Raw genomic sequence first — 18,487 nt, 5'->3', positions numbered from 1 at the left:
GTGCCAATCCCCTCCCTGCCACATGCAATTACACCATTGGTAAAGGATGACACAGTGGTCGGTCAATACTGATGAACCTACTGGGGTCTGTGAATGGAGTTAACGTTTAGTTGGTTACTGCACTGTATACAGACCTCTGGTAGAGACTTTGAAGGGAAAGAAAACCACTTTTGCTGTCTTTAACATTGATTTTTTGAAATCAAGTTGCAGAGATGAATTAGTATATGACAGGGAGTTCCAATTTAATCCTCACAGTAAATACAATAACAGAAATCTCTATGAACAGTAAAACTGCAAGAGGCCAATTTTTTTTACTCGAGGAACCTACTTCCATGCAATAATAAAATGCCTTGTGGAAACAGTGAAATACTAAATAAGGGGTACAGATATCATGAGGTTCTGATGGTAACCTTGAAATAATGTTCAGAAGAAGGGCCACTCATCAAAATGACGGAGTGCAGGCATCCCAGTGATAGTAATGTAACAAGCTTCTGCTTCTTGTTATGGTGGGAAATACAAGACGAAGTGTTTATTGAAACAGATGTAAACAGAATGTTCAATAACTTTCATGGAACATGTAATTATTATTTTGAAATGGCCTTCCCACTTAAGCACTGCAGATTAAAACCAACTGGAAACAAAAGTTGGATTACAGCTGGTATAAAAATATTCATAACAAAGAAATATTTCTCTACTCATACAAAAAAACACAAAGTACAGTAAAATCTATCACAAAGTTATTAAGGATGCAAAAAAGAGGGGTAAGTTACTCACGACAATTAGCACACATGGGAGACAGAATGCAGGGACTCTCACCATGTATTCTGTGTCCACATTCACCGCCTAGAGGGTCCATTGTACAGTGGAAAGACGTGTCGGAACACACACATCAAAAACATCTCATGGGCATCAGTATGTACAGCTTCAGATCACACTGATAACTCATAACTTTGACCTTTTCCAGGAGGATATTGCCCTCAATTGCCAGAATAAAGGTGCCGGTATCAATGCAATTATCCTTACAGCCTTTCTCAACATGTCGATCAAAATGAATGCCCCGTCCTTCAAGATTGGCCCAGAGTTCCTCATCAGTTTGAATGATGAGGTCTCTATGAAAAATGACTCCCTGAACCATATTCAAATACTGATGTGGAGTAATGGACACTGGGATGTCGCCATGATGGTCACAGGCACGAATGACTGCAGACTGGATGGCAAAACTAGTTTTAATCAGTAGTGATCCCAACCACATATTACACTTCACCAAATTTGTCTTAAATGGTTTCCATGAAAAATAACGGCTTGGGGCAATCAATGTGTCCATATCAATCCTGGGGTAGACCAGGTAATGGGGAAAGGAATTTGTGCTCCTCCCAGGGTACAGCCAGAGTAGGGGATGCCACAAGGTCATATGAAGCACCATTAAATGATCCATTACCAACTAAAGAGATGGCCTTAGAGAAAGGGCCAGTTTTTTTGAAGCTTCATATGCTTTATGTGCAAAACATCAGCCCTGACATCACCCACTCCAGTTAGGGACTCTATCCATGAGTGGCACCCAGCAAAAGCAAGAGCTTTCTGGTTCGGTGGCCATTGTCAGGAGTTCCAATGCTCCAGAATGACAAGCAACCACTCCTGAATACATACAAGGAAAGTATTTTCTCAGGTATCAGAAGTGTGATCCTTGTGTTTTTAGGGGGCTCAACCAAGAGGGTATACTGACCCCACCATACAGACTGGCTCCCATGCTATCTAGCATTAAAGGAAAAGATGGAAGAGGCAGTAAGGCCTTGTGCCAAAGATGTTAAGTGAGATGTTCTTCCCCAATTAGCTCACACTACAGAGAGAAAATTTAGAAGGGGAGGACACACCCCAAATGTGACCAAAAAATGCCAGAAAAACATGGAGGGGGGAGGGGAATTTTCCACATATCTATTACAAAAGCAGCTTTGTAACAACAGCACACATAAGAATCCTCCAGTGGAATTATTGTAAATCATATACCTCAAACAGTCTCTTCTCCCAGTGTGTGAGTGCAGTACCTTCTTCACCTTGGTCCTCAAGTTCTGCACCTTCTAAATCATCACAGCCAAAATGCATCCGAACTTCTTTGGCAACTCTGGGTGTTACCATAACCTGCAACTCGCGCTTCACTCTACCACCATGGACAAGCCAATCCTCTCGGGTGATATTGCGAATTACTCTGTCACTCCATTGTCTTGCCTGTAACCTGAAAGTACAAAAACAGTTTCAATGGAATTTCAATGCAGTAGCTTACTTGAATACCACTGCAAGCATTAAAATTGTAGTTTCAACACATCAAGATCTACAAAATGGAATTTTCGAAATTAAAGTCAAAATGTCACTTTCTATTAAATTTCTGCATTTCTTTAAATTCATAAAACTTAATATCTACAGTTACTTGTTAACTACAAACCATTTTCACACTTTATCATTGCAGTAATTCACTGGGGAGTTATGCAGTTTTTTTTTCTGACACATTCCGTAGACAAAATGAAAAAACTGTACCACATGATACACAAACCCTCTTGTTTATCAAAAATATACTGTCAAGAATGAATGTCCTCCTCTCCCTTTCCTAATGAGTTTCTGGGGCAATACCAATCCACAGCAGAATTTGATCTGTCTGGACGAACTCATTTTCCTAAATGTCTAAAGGCTACTGCAAATGCTGCCTGTAGGATTGGAACTACTACAATTACAAGCAACATCGGCATGAGAAACTGCTAAGTAGCTGATACTTTTAAGACCTACAAGCTGTAAAAATTATTAACAAAAATTTTACAAGAAGAAAACCAATGAAGGCCATCAAAAGAGATAGAAAACAAACTGTAACTGCACGTTAGTGTCATTGTTCCTTCAGAGTGAACCAGTTCAAATCAAATACTAAATGTACTGTAATACTCATATTATCAAGACTCACAAATTATGAAGAAGTATGTCAAACTTTCATGCAGTAAAGGTAAACCATGAGCAGAAAAGCTGAGCACTGCTAACATCAAGATATAACAATTTTTAATAACATAATGTGACTCACTCACTTCTCGTTGAGCAGTGGTTTGCCGGATTCCAGTCTCGGAGTTAGCGGGTTGCCATCATCGTCGCGGTAAAATGCATACAAACTGACAGAGAAACCCAGCGCGTGAAGGATTTCGTGCTTCACTGTAGACAGAAGAATTTCTAGTTCTTGTGGTTTTGTGCTGATGCTACTGGGACACAGATTTGCATGGCCTGCAATTGGTCTGAAAAAAGAAACAGTAATTTTCATTGAAAATATATGCTGTTGATATTAGACTACGATGTTGGTGGGAAAACATTGCTTACACCACCTCAAGTAATTACAATGAACAAGTTATCTTTTTTGTTTCCTTTCTTCCGTGAACTGTAGTTGGCACTTAGCAAAGTTGAATCAAAGTGTCATTTAAATATGACTTAGAGAAAAGATCGTTAGAATAGTCAAGTGATAGTCATCACTTTAAAAGTCTGTTAAATAACGGACGTATTCCAATGAATCTACAAAAAATAAACCAACTGATGGTGAGTGTGTCACCTGTCAAGTGCAGCTTCCTGCTGGCAGTGAGCAGCATATGCAACAGTCATACCCTTGTGGCACCTCGTCGTCTCCATCGCAGACACATAAAACACAAAGTCTGCCCCTGATATGCCCGGGCCTGGGACAGCAGCTGTGCCGTTGCCAGTCACTTTACAATCTTGTCCTGTAGCATTGCATGTACGACAAGCCTGATGGGGAAAGAAAATAATGATTTTGATGATGATAGCATGCAATGATGCAGATGTACTCTATCTTTCACAAGTTTATGATTTTAAGTGCTGCTATCTCAATGAAAACACAATGCATATACTGTAAATTACAAGTTACACGTCATTAACCAAATGCTCTTACTAGGAACACTTACTTCAAGATGTTCTTCAGGTACAACAACTTCTCCACACATTGTTTTGGCTTCACACGAGTTTTTGCAGTATGGATGTGGGTCTCTCTTACGATAAAAAACTTGATTATTTTCACATTTCCTGTTAAAAAATATGTTTCTATAGAAAATTTAAAATGGTCATTAATTAAATTTAAAAATAAGAGTTTAATATTGCAGGAACAAATTGTAATAAGCCATTAATTAATATGTAATAATAAGTAAAGCCTTCCTATTTAAATAATAAAGTAGGGGGAAGAGCACCGAGTCATCGAGGAGGACACAAATGAAGACTTTGCTAGGTCTTTACTCCTACAGTCTGTGAGAATTTTCTTACGAACAGTACATGAGCTATTTCTAAATAACCACACCAACTACAATAGCACTTCTAGTGACGTTTCTTTATGTATGTAATGTAGCCTTAGAGATTGACACTATTCCACCAAAATCTACATTCATCAGTATGTGCATAGGGATATCTGGAAAGCAGCCTACATTGAATCTCTAATTGCAAGAGAATATAAGAGGATGCTGATATATATTTTTTTTTTTTTTTTTTTTGTTCCCCCTCTACACGCTCTAAACAGAGCAAGATATAGTTTGAAAAATACATAATTCACTGGAAAGACCACTATTTGTAAATGTTATAGTTTCTCAATAATGAAACTTTCCTCTCAGTTCACTTGATTTTAACACAGAGTGAAGAATACAAAAACAATGGAAGTGCCTCAAAATGCTGATGCTAACATTTCCTCCCCATTCTCCCCACAGAGAACAGGACACGAGAAAATATAACATTTAAAATATAGCTCTCAGGTCTGCTACCAGACTGCATTACAACATTTCCACAATGTTTCATCAGGACTCCAGCCTCGGTGGTGTAAGACTGCTGCCAAGCCTAATTGCCAATATCTATTCTGTGATATTTTTCTTACAGAATTACTTCTGAAAGTCATAAATGTGAGTGTTATTCTCAGCCAGATGTCAGGTAGAGCTTTGAGAGCACTGAAGGAGGGTTTCCAAGAGAGTGCAGAATCATTTACCCTGCTGCCACATACACCTGCAGCCAGTATCCAAGGCAAAAATTGCTTCACTTTGCTGTTAGATTGACACAGTTTATAATTTTTGGTGGTAGAATGCAAGGGTTCCAGACTAGAATCCAAAAAACCATTGACAAGATTGTCCATTACGCAAATACATACCATTTCCTTTATAGATCAATACCAGAAGTAAGTAATTATGTCCAAAATCTTTTGACATGTAATATAATACTATATACTAAGGCAATGTATGACTAATGTATATTTATTGGGTTGTTGGTTGGGTGGTTGTTGGGGGAGGAGACCAAACAGTGGGGTCATTGGTCTCATTGGATTAGGGAAGGACAGGGAAAGAAGTCAGCCATGCCCTTTCAAAGAAATCATCCTGGCATTAGCCTGGAACAATTTAGGGAAATCACGGAAAATCTAAATCAGGATGGCCGGATGTGGGATTGAACCATCGTCCTTCTGAATTCCTGAATGCAAGTCCAGTGTGCTAACCACTGTGCCACCTCACTCGGTAAACATATTTATTCATTTACCCAGCGTGTGACAAGTGATAATCAAAATAGTTTTGAGCCATGAGGCACCCATGGGGAATACATAATGTCTCTCACTGGCACTAATTTTCATAAATGCCTTTTTCCTGAGACTAAGATCATCTTTGACAGGATGCATCAAGTTATTCAGTTTCACTGGGGTACAAAAGACAAATTTACTGTTCTCTGTTACATACTCTTCAGAGCTGTAAGAATCGCCCTAGAAGTATGGTAAGAAGTGTATGGTGATGTGTGCTTTTGAATCTCCATGTTGCCCCTTGAATGGGCCTGTTTCAGATGGAATGTGCAAGGAATTTACTTCTCTGAATACCACAAGGCTTATACTTATTTTACTACATGTGGCTGGTACTTTTCCCGTTCAAGCATGACAAGTGAAATTGCCTGAAGGGTATAGTGCCCCATGTTCTAAACTTTTACTCCATTCATTGCGGCTTAAGGCATTCAGAAACCAACCCAACAGCTTGTGTGTCACTGTCAACCTTTGACTGTGAGATGTAATACTTGGACTTGCTTTCATGCACTCATTTGCCCATATTCACTCTATGAACTTCATGTAACACTGACCTCTCTGGTCACAAAAAGAGGCAGTGCTGCTAAATTGAAATGCAGGCCATCTTTCTGTAATCTTATTCACTTATTACTGGTGTACTATTCTACACATCCTCCAAATTGGGATTCATTTGAGAGTGGCTTTCTATGAGTTGCAATTTCTACAAACATTAGTGAACTTATATTTTGAGTATCTTGTTTCAAAACATACAATGTGCAATACAGTGCCAACTGTCTGCTTCATGCAAACGACATGATATGCTCTGATGTTATCTATCTTGAGAACACTCAACGCGCATGTCATACACTCTGCATGTGTGCATTATTTTCTCATGTGACTTATTTTTCTCCTATTGAGAAACAAAGCTACATGCAGAGCATTTTGAATCCACATACTCTTTCTGAGGAAATGGCAGAACATTGTTTTCACCAAATCTTTTTTGGTTGGCTATCACAGTGGGATTATGGTAAGGAAACTACTCTGACACCCCACAATCTTTACCTGCTACATTATTTATTCCCTGCCAGACTGGGGAACACAATAGGAACAGTGGAAACATAAATTACTGTTAAAATATTAACTTTTTGTTATTGTTTTGGAAACTGCAGCAAATGACAAGTCTAAATATTTGTTTTACACTCTAAATACTGTGAAACACTCACCTGTTTAGTCTTATTACATTTTCAGTCTTTCGGACCATTAGGGCTGTCTCCCAAAAATGGATGGCCTCAGGTAACACAGTGTCCTATAAAAACATAAAATGTGTTTAAGAAAACGAAAATCAGAGGCAGGCAGAACAACTTCACAGTGACCTACAATTTGTCACCAAAACCCAAGACCATGATGTTTGATTACAACCAAGCTCATACTTATTCTATTCCAAACACCCTTAACAGTTATGGTGTATGAATATAGTTGCAGAAACATTTCAAAATAAATTAATTAATTAAAAACAGATGTAGGTACACTATTCAGAACTATATTTAGAACTAAGAAGTATACAAAATTATTCTGCCTTTGCATATTTAGGCTGCTTCTTAGTATAGTTTAAAAAAATGTAAAAAAGATGAAGTATTTAGAGAATTTTGAGAAAGAAAATACAAACTGCTTAAATAACGAAATGCAGACTTTATCATGTGGCAAAGCTGACCTGCTGTTTACGGATCTGATTTTGGAATGGGAAAATCTTCATTTTCCCTTAGGGCTATGACTGATTGTTTCCGATTCTTTGACTTATAAACAGATTATCTATCATCCATAAAAGTTTGCTTGTCTAAGCTCATGGAGGTAAAACAGCTGCCTGCTGAGCAATCTCAAAAAAAAAAATGCCCTTATTGTGCAGTCACCTACATCTACATAAATACTCCACAAGCCACCATATGGTGCATGGCAAAGGGTACCGTGTATCACTCTACTAGTCATTTCTTTTCCCGTTCCACTCGCAATTACATGGAACACATTTTACTACCTAATAACATTGTCAATAACTGGAATATTTCTTATAATGTCTAGAATCATAAACAACAATCACATAACAAGAAAGACGGGTCACAAGATATTTAATGTGGAATAACGTATAAATCTAAGTGTTGGGAAGACACATGCGAGACTTTGATTTTTCACATGAATCATAACAAAGAATAAATCAGCTGAGAAAGGCATCATTTGCAACAACCTCCTTCAATCCACCCTTGAGTATTGCTCATTAGTATGTAATCCACACCAAGTTAGATTATGGGATAAAGTAGTGAAGGTTCAGGGAAGAGAGAGGCACTTTGTCACAGGTTTATTTAGTCAGAATGAAAGCATTACAGAAATGCTCAACTAAGTTCCATAGGAGAAGTCCATGCACAGCTAATGTAATGACCATCAAGACAAAAAATAGGAACATCTGAATTTGGTCTTATACAGACGGATGCAGACAGTAGATCTTTTCACATAATGTCAATGAGTGGAATACGTAGCATGGAGATAATTCTAGTAGACAATGTACCATCCACCATGTACAGTACACTTACCTGTCAAGTACATATGCAGATGTAACTCCAAATATGTTAAGTCCATTGTTAATTAGATGATTTCAGTTAGTCAACCCATGGAGTATGAGACCCATTGCACAGTGAGTGCACTGAAGTCTCTTACAACGAGGAACAGCAGGGGCAAATACGTGATATAAAGTCTTGAAATTCCTCGCTCTTGAGTGCTTTGTTAAGTGACAAATATGGTATGTACATAAAACTGTCAGTTTTGGCAGGATGAAAACAAGTCTCTGGGAGATTCACACACGAGACAAAAGATAAAAACTTGTCCCTATGATGCCTTAGAGTGAAGGGATAATGTTCTCTAACAACAATATACATTTGGTGACATTTAGCTGTGTTATTTTCCTTTCCTTACCAAGTGATGTGGCAGAGTGATTAAAATGCTGGACTCTCCTTCAGATGGACAGCAGTTCAAATATCTGTCTGGTCATCCACGTGAAGGTTTTTGATAGTTTCCCTAAATTGCTTAAGATAAATGTTGGATGGTTCCCTTCAAAAGGACATGGCCTTCCCTAATCTTAGCTTGCGCTCTGTGTCTAATGATTTTGTTACTGACAGACAATGAACACTAATCTTCCTTCCTTTTCCCTCCTTCAACAAACATTGGACCTTTTCTGCTCTGTGTATCATGACTGTTGGAAAAATTCTCTTCCAAGGATTGTTGTTGTTGTTGTGGTCTTCAGTCCTGAGACTGGTTTGATGCAGCTCTCCATGCTACTCTATCCTGTGCAAGCTTCTTCATCTCCCAGTATCTACTGCAACCTACATCCTTCTGAATCTGCTTAGTGTATTCATCTCTTGGTCTCCCTCTACGATTTTTACCCTCCACACTGCAATGCTAAATTTGTGATCCCTTGATGCCTCAGGACATGTCCTACCAACCGATCCCTTCTTCTAGTCAAGTTGTGCCACAAACATCTCTTCTCCCCAATCCTATTCAATACCTCCTCATTAGTTACGTGATCTACCCACCTTATCTTCAGCATTCTTCTGTAGCACCACATTTCGAAAGCTTCTATTCTCTTCTTGTCCAAACTAGTTATCGTCCATGTTTCACTTCCATACATGGCTACACTCCATACAAATACTTTCAGAAACGACTTCCTGACACTTAAATCTATACTCGATGTTAACAAAGTCCTCTTCTTGAGAAACGCTTTCCTTGCCATTGCCAGTCTACATTTTATATCCTCTCTACTTCGACCATCATCGGTTATTTTACTCCCTAAATAGCAAAACACCTTTACTACTTTAAGTGTCTCATTTCCTAATCTAATTCCCTCAGCATCACCCGACTTAATTTGACTACATTCCATTATCCTCGTTTTGCTTTTGTTGATGTTCATCTTATATCCTCCTTTCAAGACACTGTCCATTCCGTTCAACTGCTCTTCCAAGTCCTTTGCTGTCTCTGACATAATTACAATGTCATCGGCGAACCTCAAAGTTTTTACTTCTTCTCCATGAATTTTAATACCTATTCCGAATTTTTCTTTTGTTTCCTTTACTGCTTGCTCAATATACAGATTGAATAACATCGGGGAGAGGCTACAACCCTGTCTTACTCCTTTCCCAACCACTGCTTCCCTTTCATGCCCCTCGACTTTTATAACTGCCATCTGGTTTCTGTACAAACTGTAAATAGCCTTTCGCTCCCTGTATTTTACCCCTGCCACCTTCAGAATTTGAAAGAGAGTATTCCAGTTAACATTGTCAAAAGCTTTCTCTAAGTCTACAAATGCTAGAAACGTACGTTTGCCTTTCCTTAATCTTTCTTCTAAGATAAGTCGTAAGGTCAGTATTGCCTCATGTGTTCCAACATTTCTACGGAATCCAAACTGATCTTCCCCGAGGTCGGCTTCTACCAGTTTATCCATTCGTCTGTAAAGAATTCACGTTAGTATTTTCCAAGGATTATCAAACATTAAATGGTAGAAACAAAACCAAATAAAAGTTTATGAATTTCCATCATACTGATGGGGCACCTTGGGTTATTAAAATATTTATTTTCCTTCAGTATCCATCACAGTTGCAATAGTAGTCATTTCTTTGTGGTGACTAATTTTGGACGATCACATCCATTTTAGTAACCATACAGGTCCCATCAATGTATGTGGTAATGACATATGCATTATTCCTCACTATTAACCAATACACAGACAGAAAATGGTAAACCTCATATGAGCAAACACTGTGAATTCTTTCCAATTGAATGCAGCAAACTCTGCCTCCAGAACCAAAATTTGCTGTGTTCGATTGGAAAGAATTCACATTGTATGCTCATACGAGGTTATCTGTGTAATGGTTGATGGTGAGGCATAACGCATATTTGCTTACTCAAATGTACATTGGTGGGAACTGTGTGATTATGCTTATGTCTAAGGCATAGTTTGAAAACAGACATGACTGTCTGACACTAATCACTATGAAGAAATGACTATTATTACAACTGTGATGAATTTGAAGCAAAATAAAGGTTTCAAATAACTAGTGTTCTTAGAGCATAAGTACACATTACCACATTTCCTGACAAAGTGAGGCACCCAGAATGCCTAGTCATGTGTCAGTGTAAGACTGTACAATTTTGTGGCACAGAGATGAACTGGGTGACTGTAAAAATTTTTAAAGTTTTCCGCAGCCAGTGCTGAGCCGCACCAAGACAGACTAGAGTGCCATGCGCAACCGGTATAAGAAACAGGCAGGGGAGCCGGTACTGAAATATTCTGGTGTACAACAGAGGCCGTAGCCACACATCGTTTGAACGAGATATCCGAATTGCCAATTCAGTAAGATCACCTCACAGTGGAAGAAACACAATGTCACTCTTACAGCTCTGCAACGTGCTGCTCCAACACACAAATCTTAGTGAATAACACCTTTCATCCCGCTGACACTGCAGAAATGTGCCAAGCTGAAGATGTGAAAGCGTGCAAAAGGCCAGTGATGTTTACAGCATTCGACGGCCCACATATTGTCTACCATGCAACCACAACGTTGACTCTCAATGTCAAAAAGGGGCGGGACTGGACTATCCAGAGGTGAGCACAGTACGAGGCTACAGAGTGTAGTTGGACTGCTTAGTCGACGAGTTACTCACAACAGTGCTAGTGGTGTTGATAGAAAATAGAACAATCGCAACGATAAACAAAGCAGACATTGCATTATATATACAACAGTTGCCGAAGCTGACATTTCGTCAGATAGGACGCGAAGGAATTTCGCAGAGTGACAAAGAAGCGGCAGATGAAATATTAGCGTTTCTGCAAGATGAACCAGTGGAATGCGTGGTGTCTTATACGCCCCATTGCGCGAACAATATACTCTCCTGGAAATTGAAATAAGAACACCGTGAATTCATTGTCCCACGAAGGGGAAACTTTATTGGCACATTCCTGGGGTCAGATACATCACATGATCACACTGACAGAACCACAGGCACATAGACACAGGCAACAGAGCATGCACAATGTCGGCACTAGTACAGTGTATATCCACCTTTCGCAGCAATGCAGGCTGCTATTCTCCCATGGAGACGATCGTAGAGATGCTGGATGTAGTCCTGTGGAACGGCTTACCATGCCATTTCCACCTGGCGCCTCAGTTGGACCAGCGTTCGTGCTGGACGTGCAGACCGCGTGAGACGACGCTTCATCCAGTCCCAAACATGCTCAATGGGGGACAGATCCGGAGATCTTGCTGGCCAGGGTAGTTGACTTACACCTTCTAGAGCACGTTGGGTGGCACGGGATACATGCGGACGTGCATTGTCCTGTTGGAACAGCAAGTTCCCTTGCTGGTCTAGGAATGGTAGAACGATGGGTTCGATGACGGTTTGGATGTACCGTGCACTATTCAGTGTCCCCTCGACGATCACCAGTGGTGTACGGCCAGTGTAGGAGATCGCTCCCCACACCATGATGCCGGGTGTTGGCCCTGTGTGCCTCGGTCGTATGCAGTCCTGATTGTGGCGCTCACCTGCACGGCGCCAAACACGCATACGACCATCATTGGCACCAAGGCAGAAGCGACTCTCATCGCTGAAGACGACACGTCTCCATTCGTCCCTCCATTCACGCATGTCGCGACACCACTGGAGGCGGGCTGCACGATGTTGGGGCGTGAGCGGAAGACGGCCTAACGGTGTGCGGGACCGTAGCCCAGCTTCATGGAGACGGTTGCGAATGGTCCTCGCCGATACCCCAGGAGCAACAGTGTCCCTAATTTGCTGGGAAGTGGCGGTGCGGTCCCCTACGGCACTGCGTAGGATCCTACGGTCTTGGCGTGCATCCGTGCGTCGCTGCGGTCCGGTCCCAGGTCGACGGGCACGTGCACCTTCCGCCGACCACTGGCGACAACATCGATGTACTGTGGAGACCTCACGCCCCACGTGTTGAGCAATTCGGCGGTACGTCCACCCGGCCTCCCGCATGCCCACTATACGCCCTCGCTCAAAGTCCGTCAACTGCACATACGGTTCACGTCCACGCTGTCGCGGCATGCTACCAGTGTTAAAGACTGCGATGGAGCTCCGTATGCCACGGCAAACTGGCTGACACTGACGGCGGCGGTGCACAAATGCTGCGCAGCTAGCGCCATTCGACGGCCAACACCGCGGTTCCTGGTGTGTCCGCTGTGCCGTGCGTGTGATCATTGCTTGTACAGCCCTCTCGCAGTGTCCGGAGCAAGTATGGTGGGTCTGACACACCGGTGTCAATGTGTTCTTTTTTCCATTTCCAGGAGTGTATTATGACTTTTTAACACTATTAAGGTGAATACATTGTTTGTTCTCTATCAAAATCTTTCATTTGCTAACTATTCCTATCAGTAGTTAGTGCCTTCAGTAGTTCGAATCTTTTATTTAGCTAGCAGTATTGGCGCTCGCTGTATTGCAGTAGTTCGAGTAACGAAGATTTTTGTGAGGTAAGTGATTTGTGATGGGTATAGGCTATTGTTAGTCAGGGCCATTCTTTGTAGCGATTACTGAAAGTCAGATTGCGTTGCGCTAAAAATATTGTGTGTCAGTTTAAGCACAGTCATGTATAATTTTTCTAAGGGGACCTTTCACAACTACCATTCCGCGTTCAGAGTTTGTTAATTCTCGTCGTGTGACAATAACCACGTCGGAAACCTTTTCGCGTGAACCTCCTGCGTAGAAATGGCAGCTCCACCAGAGCACTGCCCTTTTCTACCTCGCGTACGCGACGCTACGGCCACCTGCACATGTGCGTACCGCCACCCCACGACTTTTGTCACCTCAGTGTAACGCGACAAACCAGGCTCATTATGCCCGAACTAAGCTTCGAATAATCGCCTGCCTTACGAAGCCAGCCCCGCCGTTGCGAGAACATTAAGCTGCTACACTCGCGTTGTTGTACGCTGATTATCCTAGTCTCATTTTTTTGTCAGTAGTCTTCTGACTGATTGGAACTGGCCTGCCACGACTTCCTCTACTGTGACCACCTGTTATGTCAGAATAACACCCTCACCCTACGACTCCCGTTATTTGTTGGTTGTTTTTCGACCTCTGTCTTTTCCTAACGTTTCTGCCCTCTACGACTTCCTTCAGTACCGTGGTAGTTATTCGCTAGTGTCGTAACACAAGTCCTATCAACCTGTCTGTCCCTCCTTCTCCTCAGTGTTTTCCACATATAGCTTTCCTCGCTGACTCTGCATAGATCCATCTCGTTTTTTATGAGAGAACGTAATTTTCAGCAAACTGTAGCACCACATCCCAAACACTTCCTTTCTCTTAGTTTCCTGTTTTCCCACTGTTCTTGATTCATTCCCATTCAGTGCAGTGCTGCAGACAGATTGTCACGAATATCTTGCTCAAATTAAGGGCTATGTGTGATATCAGTACACATGTTTTAGCTCTCTTCGCCGTAGATGGTGTGCTTCTTACGATCTTCTTGCTCCATCAGTGGTCTATTTCTTTGCTTCCGAGGTAGCAGAATTCCTTCACTTCGTTCGCTACTACAGGTCTTTACTTCCATCATTGCTTCTTCGGTGTGCAGTTTGAACACTAGTCGGACAAGACGGCACTTCTGCCTAACGCCGCTCTTCATCTGAGTGCTTCTGATCTGCTGATCCATTCTTACTGTTCCCTCTTCTTGTACTTAGCTGACTTTACCCATAGCTACTGCCTATTTTCCGGAGAATTTCAAACAGCTCTCACTATTTTACATTGTCGAATGATTTTTCCCGATCGACAAATCCTATGCTTTGTTCATGTAACAGGTTCTCATTCACCGCCACATCACATGAATTGTTCACGATGCTTCATATTCATTGAAGGCGTGTTGCCACAGTTTCTGAGGACTTTACCTTTAGTTAACTCCAGAGGAAGTGGTTTCAGTATAACAGAGCACCATCCCACTTGCATAAGCATGTCTCTGACCACTGGAAGCACAGATGATCTCATCAGTCGATTGGGTGGAAGGAGAGGTCCAATTCCATGGTCAGCGAGATCACAAAGTCTCAGTTCTATGGTATTTTTCCTGGGTGTTAGATTAAGTCTGTTTATTCAATTCCAGCAAAAATTGAAGGACAAAGTAGTTGGTGCCGCGCAGATCGTCTGTCTTACTGCACTCTAGACAACAAGAATAGTTGAGATAGAGTGAATAATTTACGCAACACTGTAATGCATGCACCGAGACGCGTTCACCACTTTGGACATATACTATGTGCTTAATTTATTACTTTGAGGGGTAGGTTATGTCAATAAGAAACTAAATATTAGTTCCTTCTCCAAAACGTATTTAACCTAGGATTTTCTGCTATATAGTTTTGATCATAAGCGTTGGAGTCATACTATAGAACAAGGCACAAATAGTTAGAAGAAATTTTAAAACAAAGGTAAGATAGAGCGTACTAAAATACACATCATATTTACCAATCAGTTATACACATTAAAAACAACATTGATAATCACTAAACAAGCAGCTCTATTCGCGACAATGGAACAACATATACACCGAACTTATTTACCAAGAAAGGATAAACATAAAAGTCAAAGCAGCGTTTTCTATAATGAGTAAAACTGTACAATTGATTACCAGAAGAGATTAAATATGCTGCTAAAACAAACTTATTAAATAAGGCAGTTAAGAAGTACCTATTAAGCAATGCAATCTATAAACTGAAGGATTACCTAGACGACACAAAGTGAGGGTTTGGTAAGAAATCTTAACAGAAATAGTAATAACGGCAATAATGCATACCGCTCCACACTACAATTTCACACTATATTTTTTCCTCTCTTTTTCCTTTTCTTGAGAAACTTTCTCTCAAAAGCTATGCAATGTATAACACTAATACTTTAGCCCCTTCCTGAGTTCAACATCTTACTCATTATAAAGGGATGCTGATTGTTTTCTGGCTAGCAAATGGGAAGTTGTGGTGCATAAAATGGTTCCCACATCAGCTGATAGTGTGTACAGCGACTGGGAGTGAGAAATGAATTAGCAGAGTAGCATTAGCCTCTTTCATTATTAAATAACTTATTTGTATAACAGTATTGTACACTACAGGCAACCGAATGAGGCAGCTAGGTTTTAAAAAAGAGTGGCCTTTTGTTCGAGAGTGTGGAGGCTGCTACCATCATCCGACCATCCTGATTTAGGTTTCCCATGGTTTCCCTAAATTATGCCAGGCAATTGCTGGGACGGTGCCAACTACGCCGAGGAGCCAAAGAAACTGGCACACCAACCTAATATCGTGTAGGACCCCGCGAGCATGCAGAATTGCCGCAACACGACGTGGCATGGACTCGACTAACGTCTGAAGTAGTGCTGGAGGGAACTGACACCGCGAATCCTGCAGGACTGTCCATAAATCCGTAAGAGTACGAGGGGGTGGAGATCTCTTCCGAACAGCACATTACAAGGTATCACACATATATTCAATAATGTTCATGTCTGGGGAGTTTGGTGGCCAGCAGAAGCGATTAAACTCAGAAGAGTGTTACTGGAGCCACTCTGCAGCAATTCTGGACGTGTGGTGTGTAGCACTGTCTTGCTGGAACTGCCCAAGTCCGTCGGATTTCACAATGAACATGAAAGGATGCAGGTGATCAGACAGGATGCTTACGTACGTGTCACCTGTCAGAGTCGTATCTAGACCTATCATGGTTCCCATATCACTAACTGCACGCGCCAACACCATTACAGGGCCTACACTAGCTTGAATAGTCTCCTCCTGAAATGCAAGTTCATGGATTCATGAGGCAGTCCCCATTTCCGTACACGTCCATTCGCTCGATACTATTTGAAACGAGACTCGTCCGATCAGGCAACATATTTCCAGTCATCAACAGTCGAAAGTCGGTGTTGACTGGCATCGGCGAGGAGTAAGCATTGTGTCGTGCAGTAATCAAGGGTACACGAGTGGGCCTTCGGCTCCTAAAGCCAATATCGATTATGTTTCTTGAATGATTCGCACACTGACACTTGTTGATGGCCCAGCACTGAAATCTGGAGCAATCTGCGGAAGCGTTGCACTTCTGTCACGTTGAACGATTCTCTTCAGTCATCGTCGGTCCCGTTCTTTCAGAATCTTTTTCCGACTGCAACGATGTCGGAGAATTTGTGTTTTACCTTATTTCTGATATTCGCGGTACACTTGCGATATTGTCTTAGGGAAAATCACCACTTCATTGCTGCCTCGGAGATGATGTGACCCATCGCTCGTGCGCCGACTGTAACACCACGTTCAAACTCGCTAAAATCTTGATAACCTGGCATTGTAGCATCAGTAACCGATCTAACAACTGCGCCAGATACTTGTTATACAGGCCTTGTCGACCGCAGCGCCGTATTCTGCCTATTTAGATATCTCTGAATTTGAATACGCATGCCTATACCAGATTCTTTGGCTCTTCGGTGTATAAAGCCATGACCAACTCCCTGTCCCATCCTTATCTTACCAGTCTTGTCTGTGTAAGTGGATTACTTTATTTTTATAGTTCTTAAATTGTAATGTTAAGAAATGCAATCTACTGACGAATAAAAACAACAACTACGGATTACTATTTGACTCAAATACTCACATTTATTAACTCAAATTTTTCCTTGTCAAGCCTGAAAAAGAAAATAAACACAGTTTTAATATTTTTGTTAGAAAACTGTAATCCATTTCTAATTTTAATTTCACTATTTATTTAGTCCACTGTCAGTTATATCAGGAGTAAGGCAATGTTGCATAAATCCGACGAATAAGATAAGGGAGAAACTCTTCTGAGTTTCCCCAAAATTATTGTAATGCCACCTAAAATATGTTAACCATCTTTGGAGCTAATAACACAACAACAAAGAACAGCTGAAAATTTGACATAGTATATATCAACATTCATACCTCATCTTAAGTGCTGACTGCATAAAAATGTTGAACATAATATAATAGTAAAAGAAAATTTTTAAATATCCAAAATATAAACAAAAACAAATACAGAAAGCAGATGGCAGTTATAAGAGCCGAGGGGTATGAAAGGGAAGCAGTGGTTCGGAAGGCAGTGAGACAGGATTGTAGCCTATCCCCGATGTTATTCAATCTGTATATTGAGCAAGCAGTAAAGGAAACAAAAGAAACGTTCGGAGTAGGTATTAAAATCCATGGAGAAGAAATAAAAACTTTGAGGTTCGCCGATGACATTGCAATTCTGTCAGAGACAGCAAAGGACTTGGAAGAGCAGTTCAATGGAATGGGCAGTGTCTTGAAAGAAGGATATAAGATGAACATCAACAAAAGCAAAACGAGGATAATGGAATGTAGTCGAATTAAGTCGGGTGGTGCTGAGGGAATTAGATTAGGAAATGAGACACTTAAAGTAGTAAAGGAGTTTTGCTATTTGGGGAGCAAAATAACTGATGATGGTCGAAGTAGAGAAGATATAAAATGTAGACTGGCAATGGCAAGGAAAGCATTTCTGAAGAAGAAAAATTTGTTAACATCGAGTATAGATTTAAATGTGAGGAATTCATTTCTGAAAGTATTTGTATGGAGTGTAGCCATGTATGGAAGTGAAACGTGGACGATAAATAGTTTGGACAAGAAGAGAATAGAAGCTTTCGAAATGTGGTGCTACAGAAGAATGCTGAAGATTAGATGGGTAGATCACATAACTAATGAGGAGGTATTGAATAGAATTGGGGAAAAGAGGATCTTGTGTCACAACTTGACTAGAAGAAGGGATCGGTTGGCAGGACATGTTCTGAGACATCGAGGGATTACCAATTTAGTATTGGAGGGCAGCGTGGAGGGTAAAAATCGAAGAGGGAGACCAAGAGATGAATGCACTAAGCAGATTCAGAAGGATGTAGGCTGCAGTAGGTACTGGGAGATGAAG

The 18,487-nt window shown here is 41.0% G+C and overlaps 1 protein-coding gene across 1 annotated transcript in view; it reads right to left on the bottom strand.

Moving 5' to 3' along the window:
- LOC126188090 (leishmanolysin-like peptidase) overlaps window positions 1-18,487 on the bottom strand; it is a 549,109-nt gene that overhangs the window by 38,862 nt on the left and 491,760 nt on the right. The window contains exons 3-8 of the mRNA XM_049929549.1: window positions 17,192-17,222; window positions 6,766-6,848; window positions 3,939-4,056; window positions 3,572-3,762; window positions 3,063-3,263; window positions 2,005-2,230 (exon numbers count right to left, since the gene is read on the bottom strand). Coding sequence (XP_049785506.1) covers window positions 2,005-2,230; window positions 3,063-3,263; window positions 3,572-3,762; window positions 3,939-4,056; window positions 6,766-6,848; window positions 17,192-17,222 — 850 coding nt within the window. The remainder of the gene's footprint in view (window positions 1-2,004; window positions 2,231-3,062; window positions 3,264-3,571; window positions 3,763-3,938; window positions 4,057-6,765; window positions 6,849-17,191; window positions 17,223-18,487) is intronic.

This window comes from Schistocerca cancellata, chromosome 5 (assembly GCF_023864275.1).
Source record: "Schistocerca cancellata isolate TAMUIC-IGC-003103 chromosome 5, iqSchCanc2.1, whole genome shotgun sequence".
Taxonomy (NCBI): domain Eukaryota; kingdom Metazoa; phylum Arthropoda; class Insecta; order Orthoptera; family Acrididae; genus Schistocerca; species Schistocerca cancellata.
This window is presented reverse-complemented; position numbering and strand designations above follow the sequence as displayed.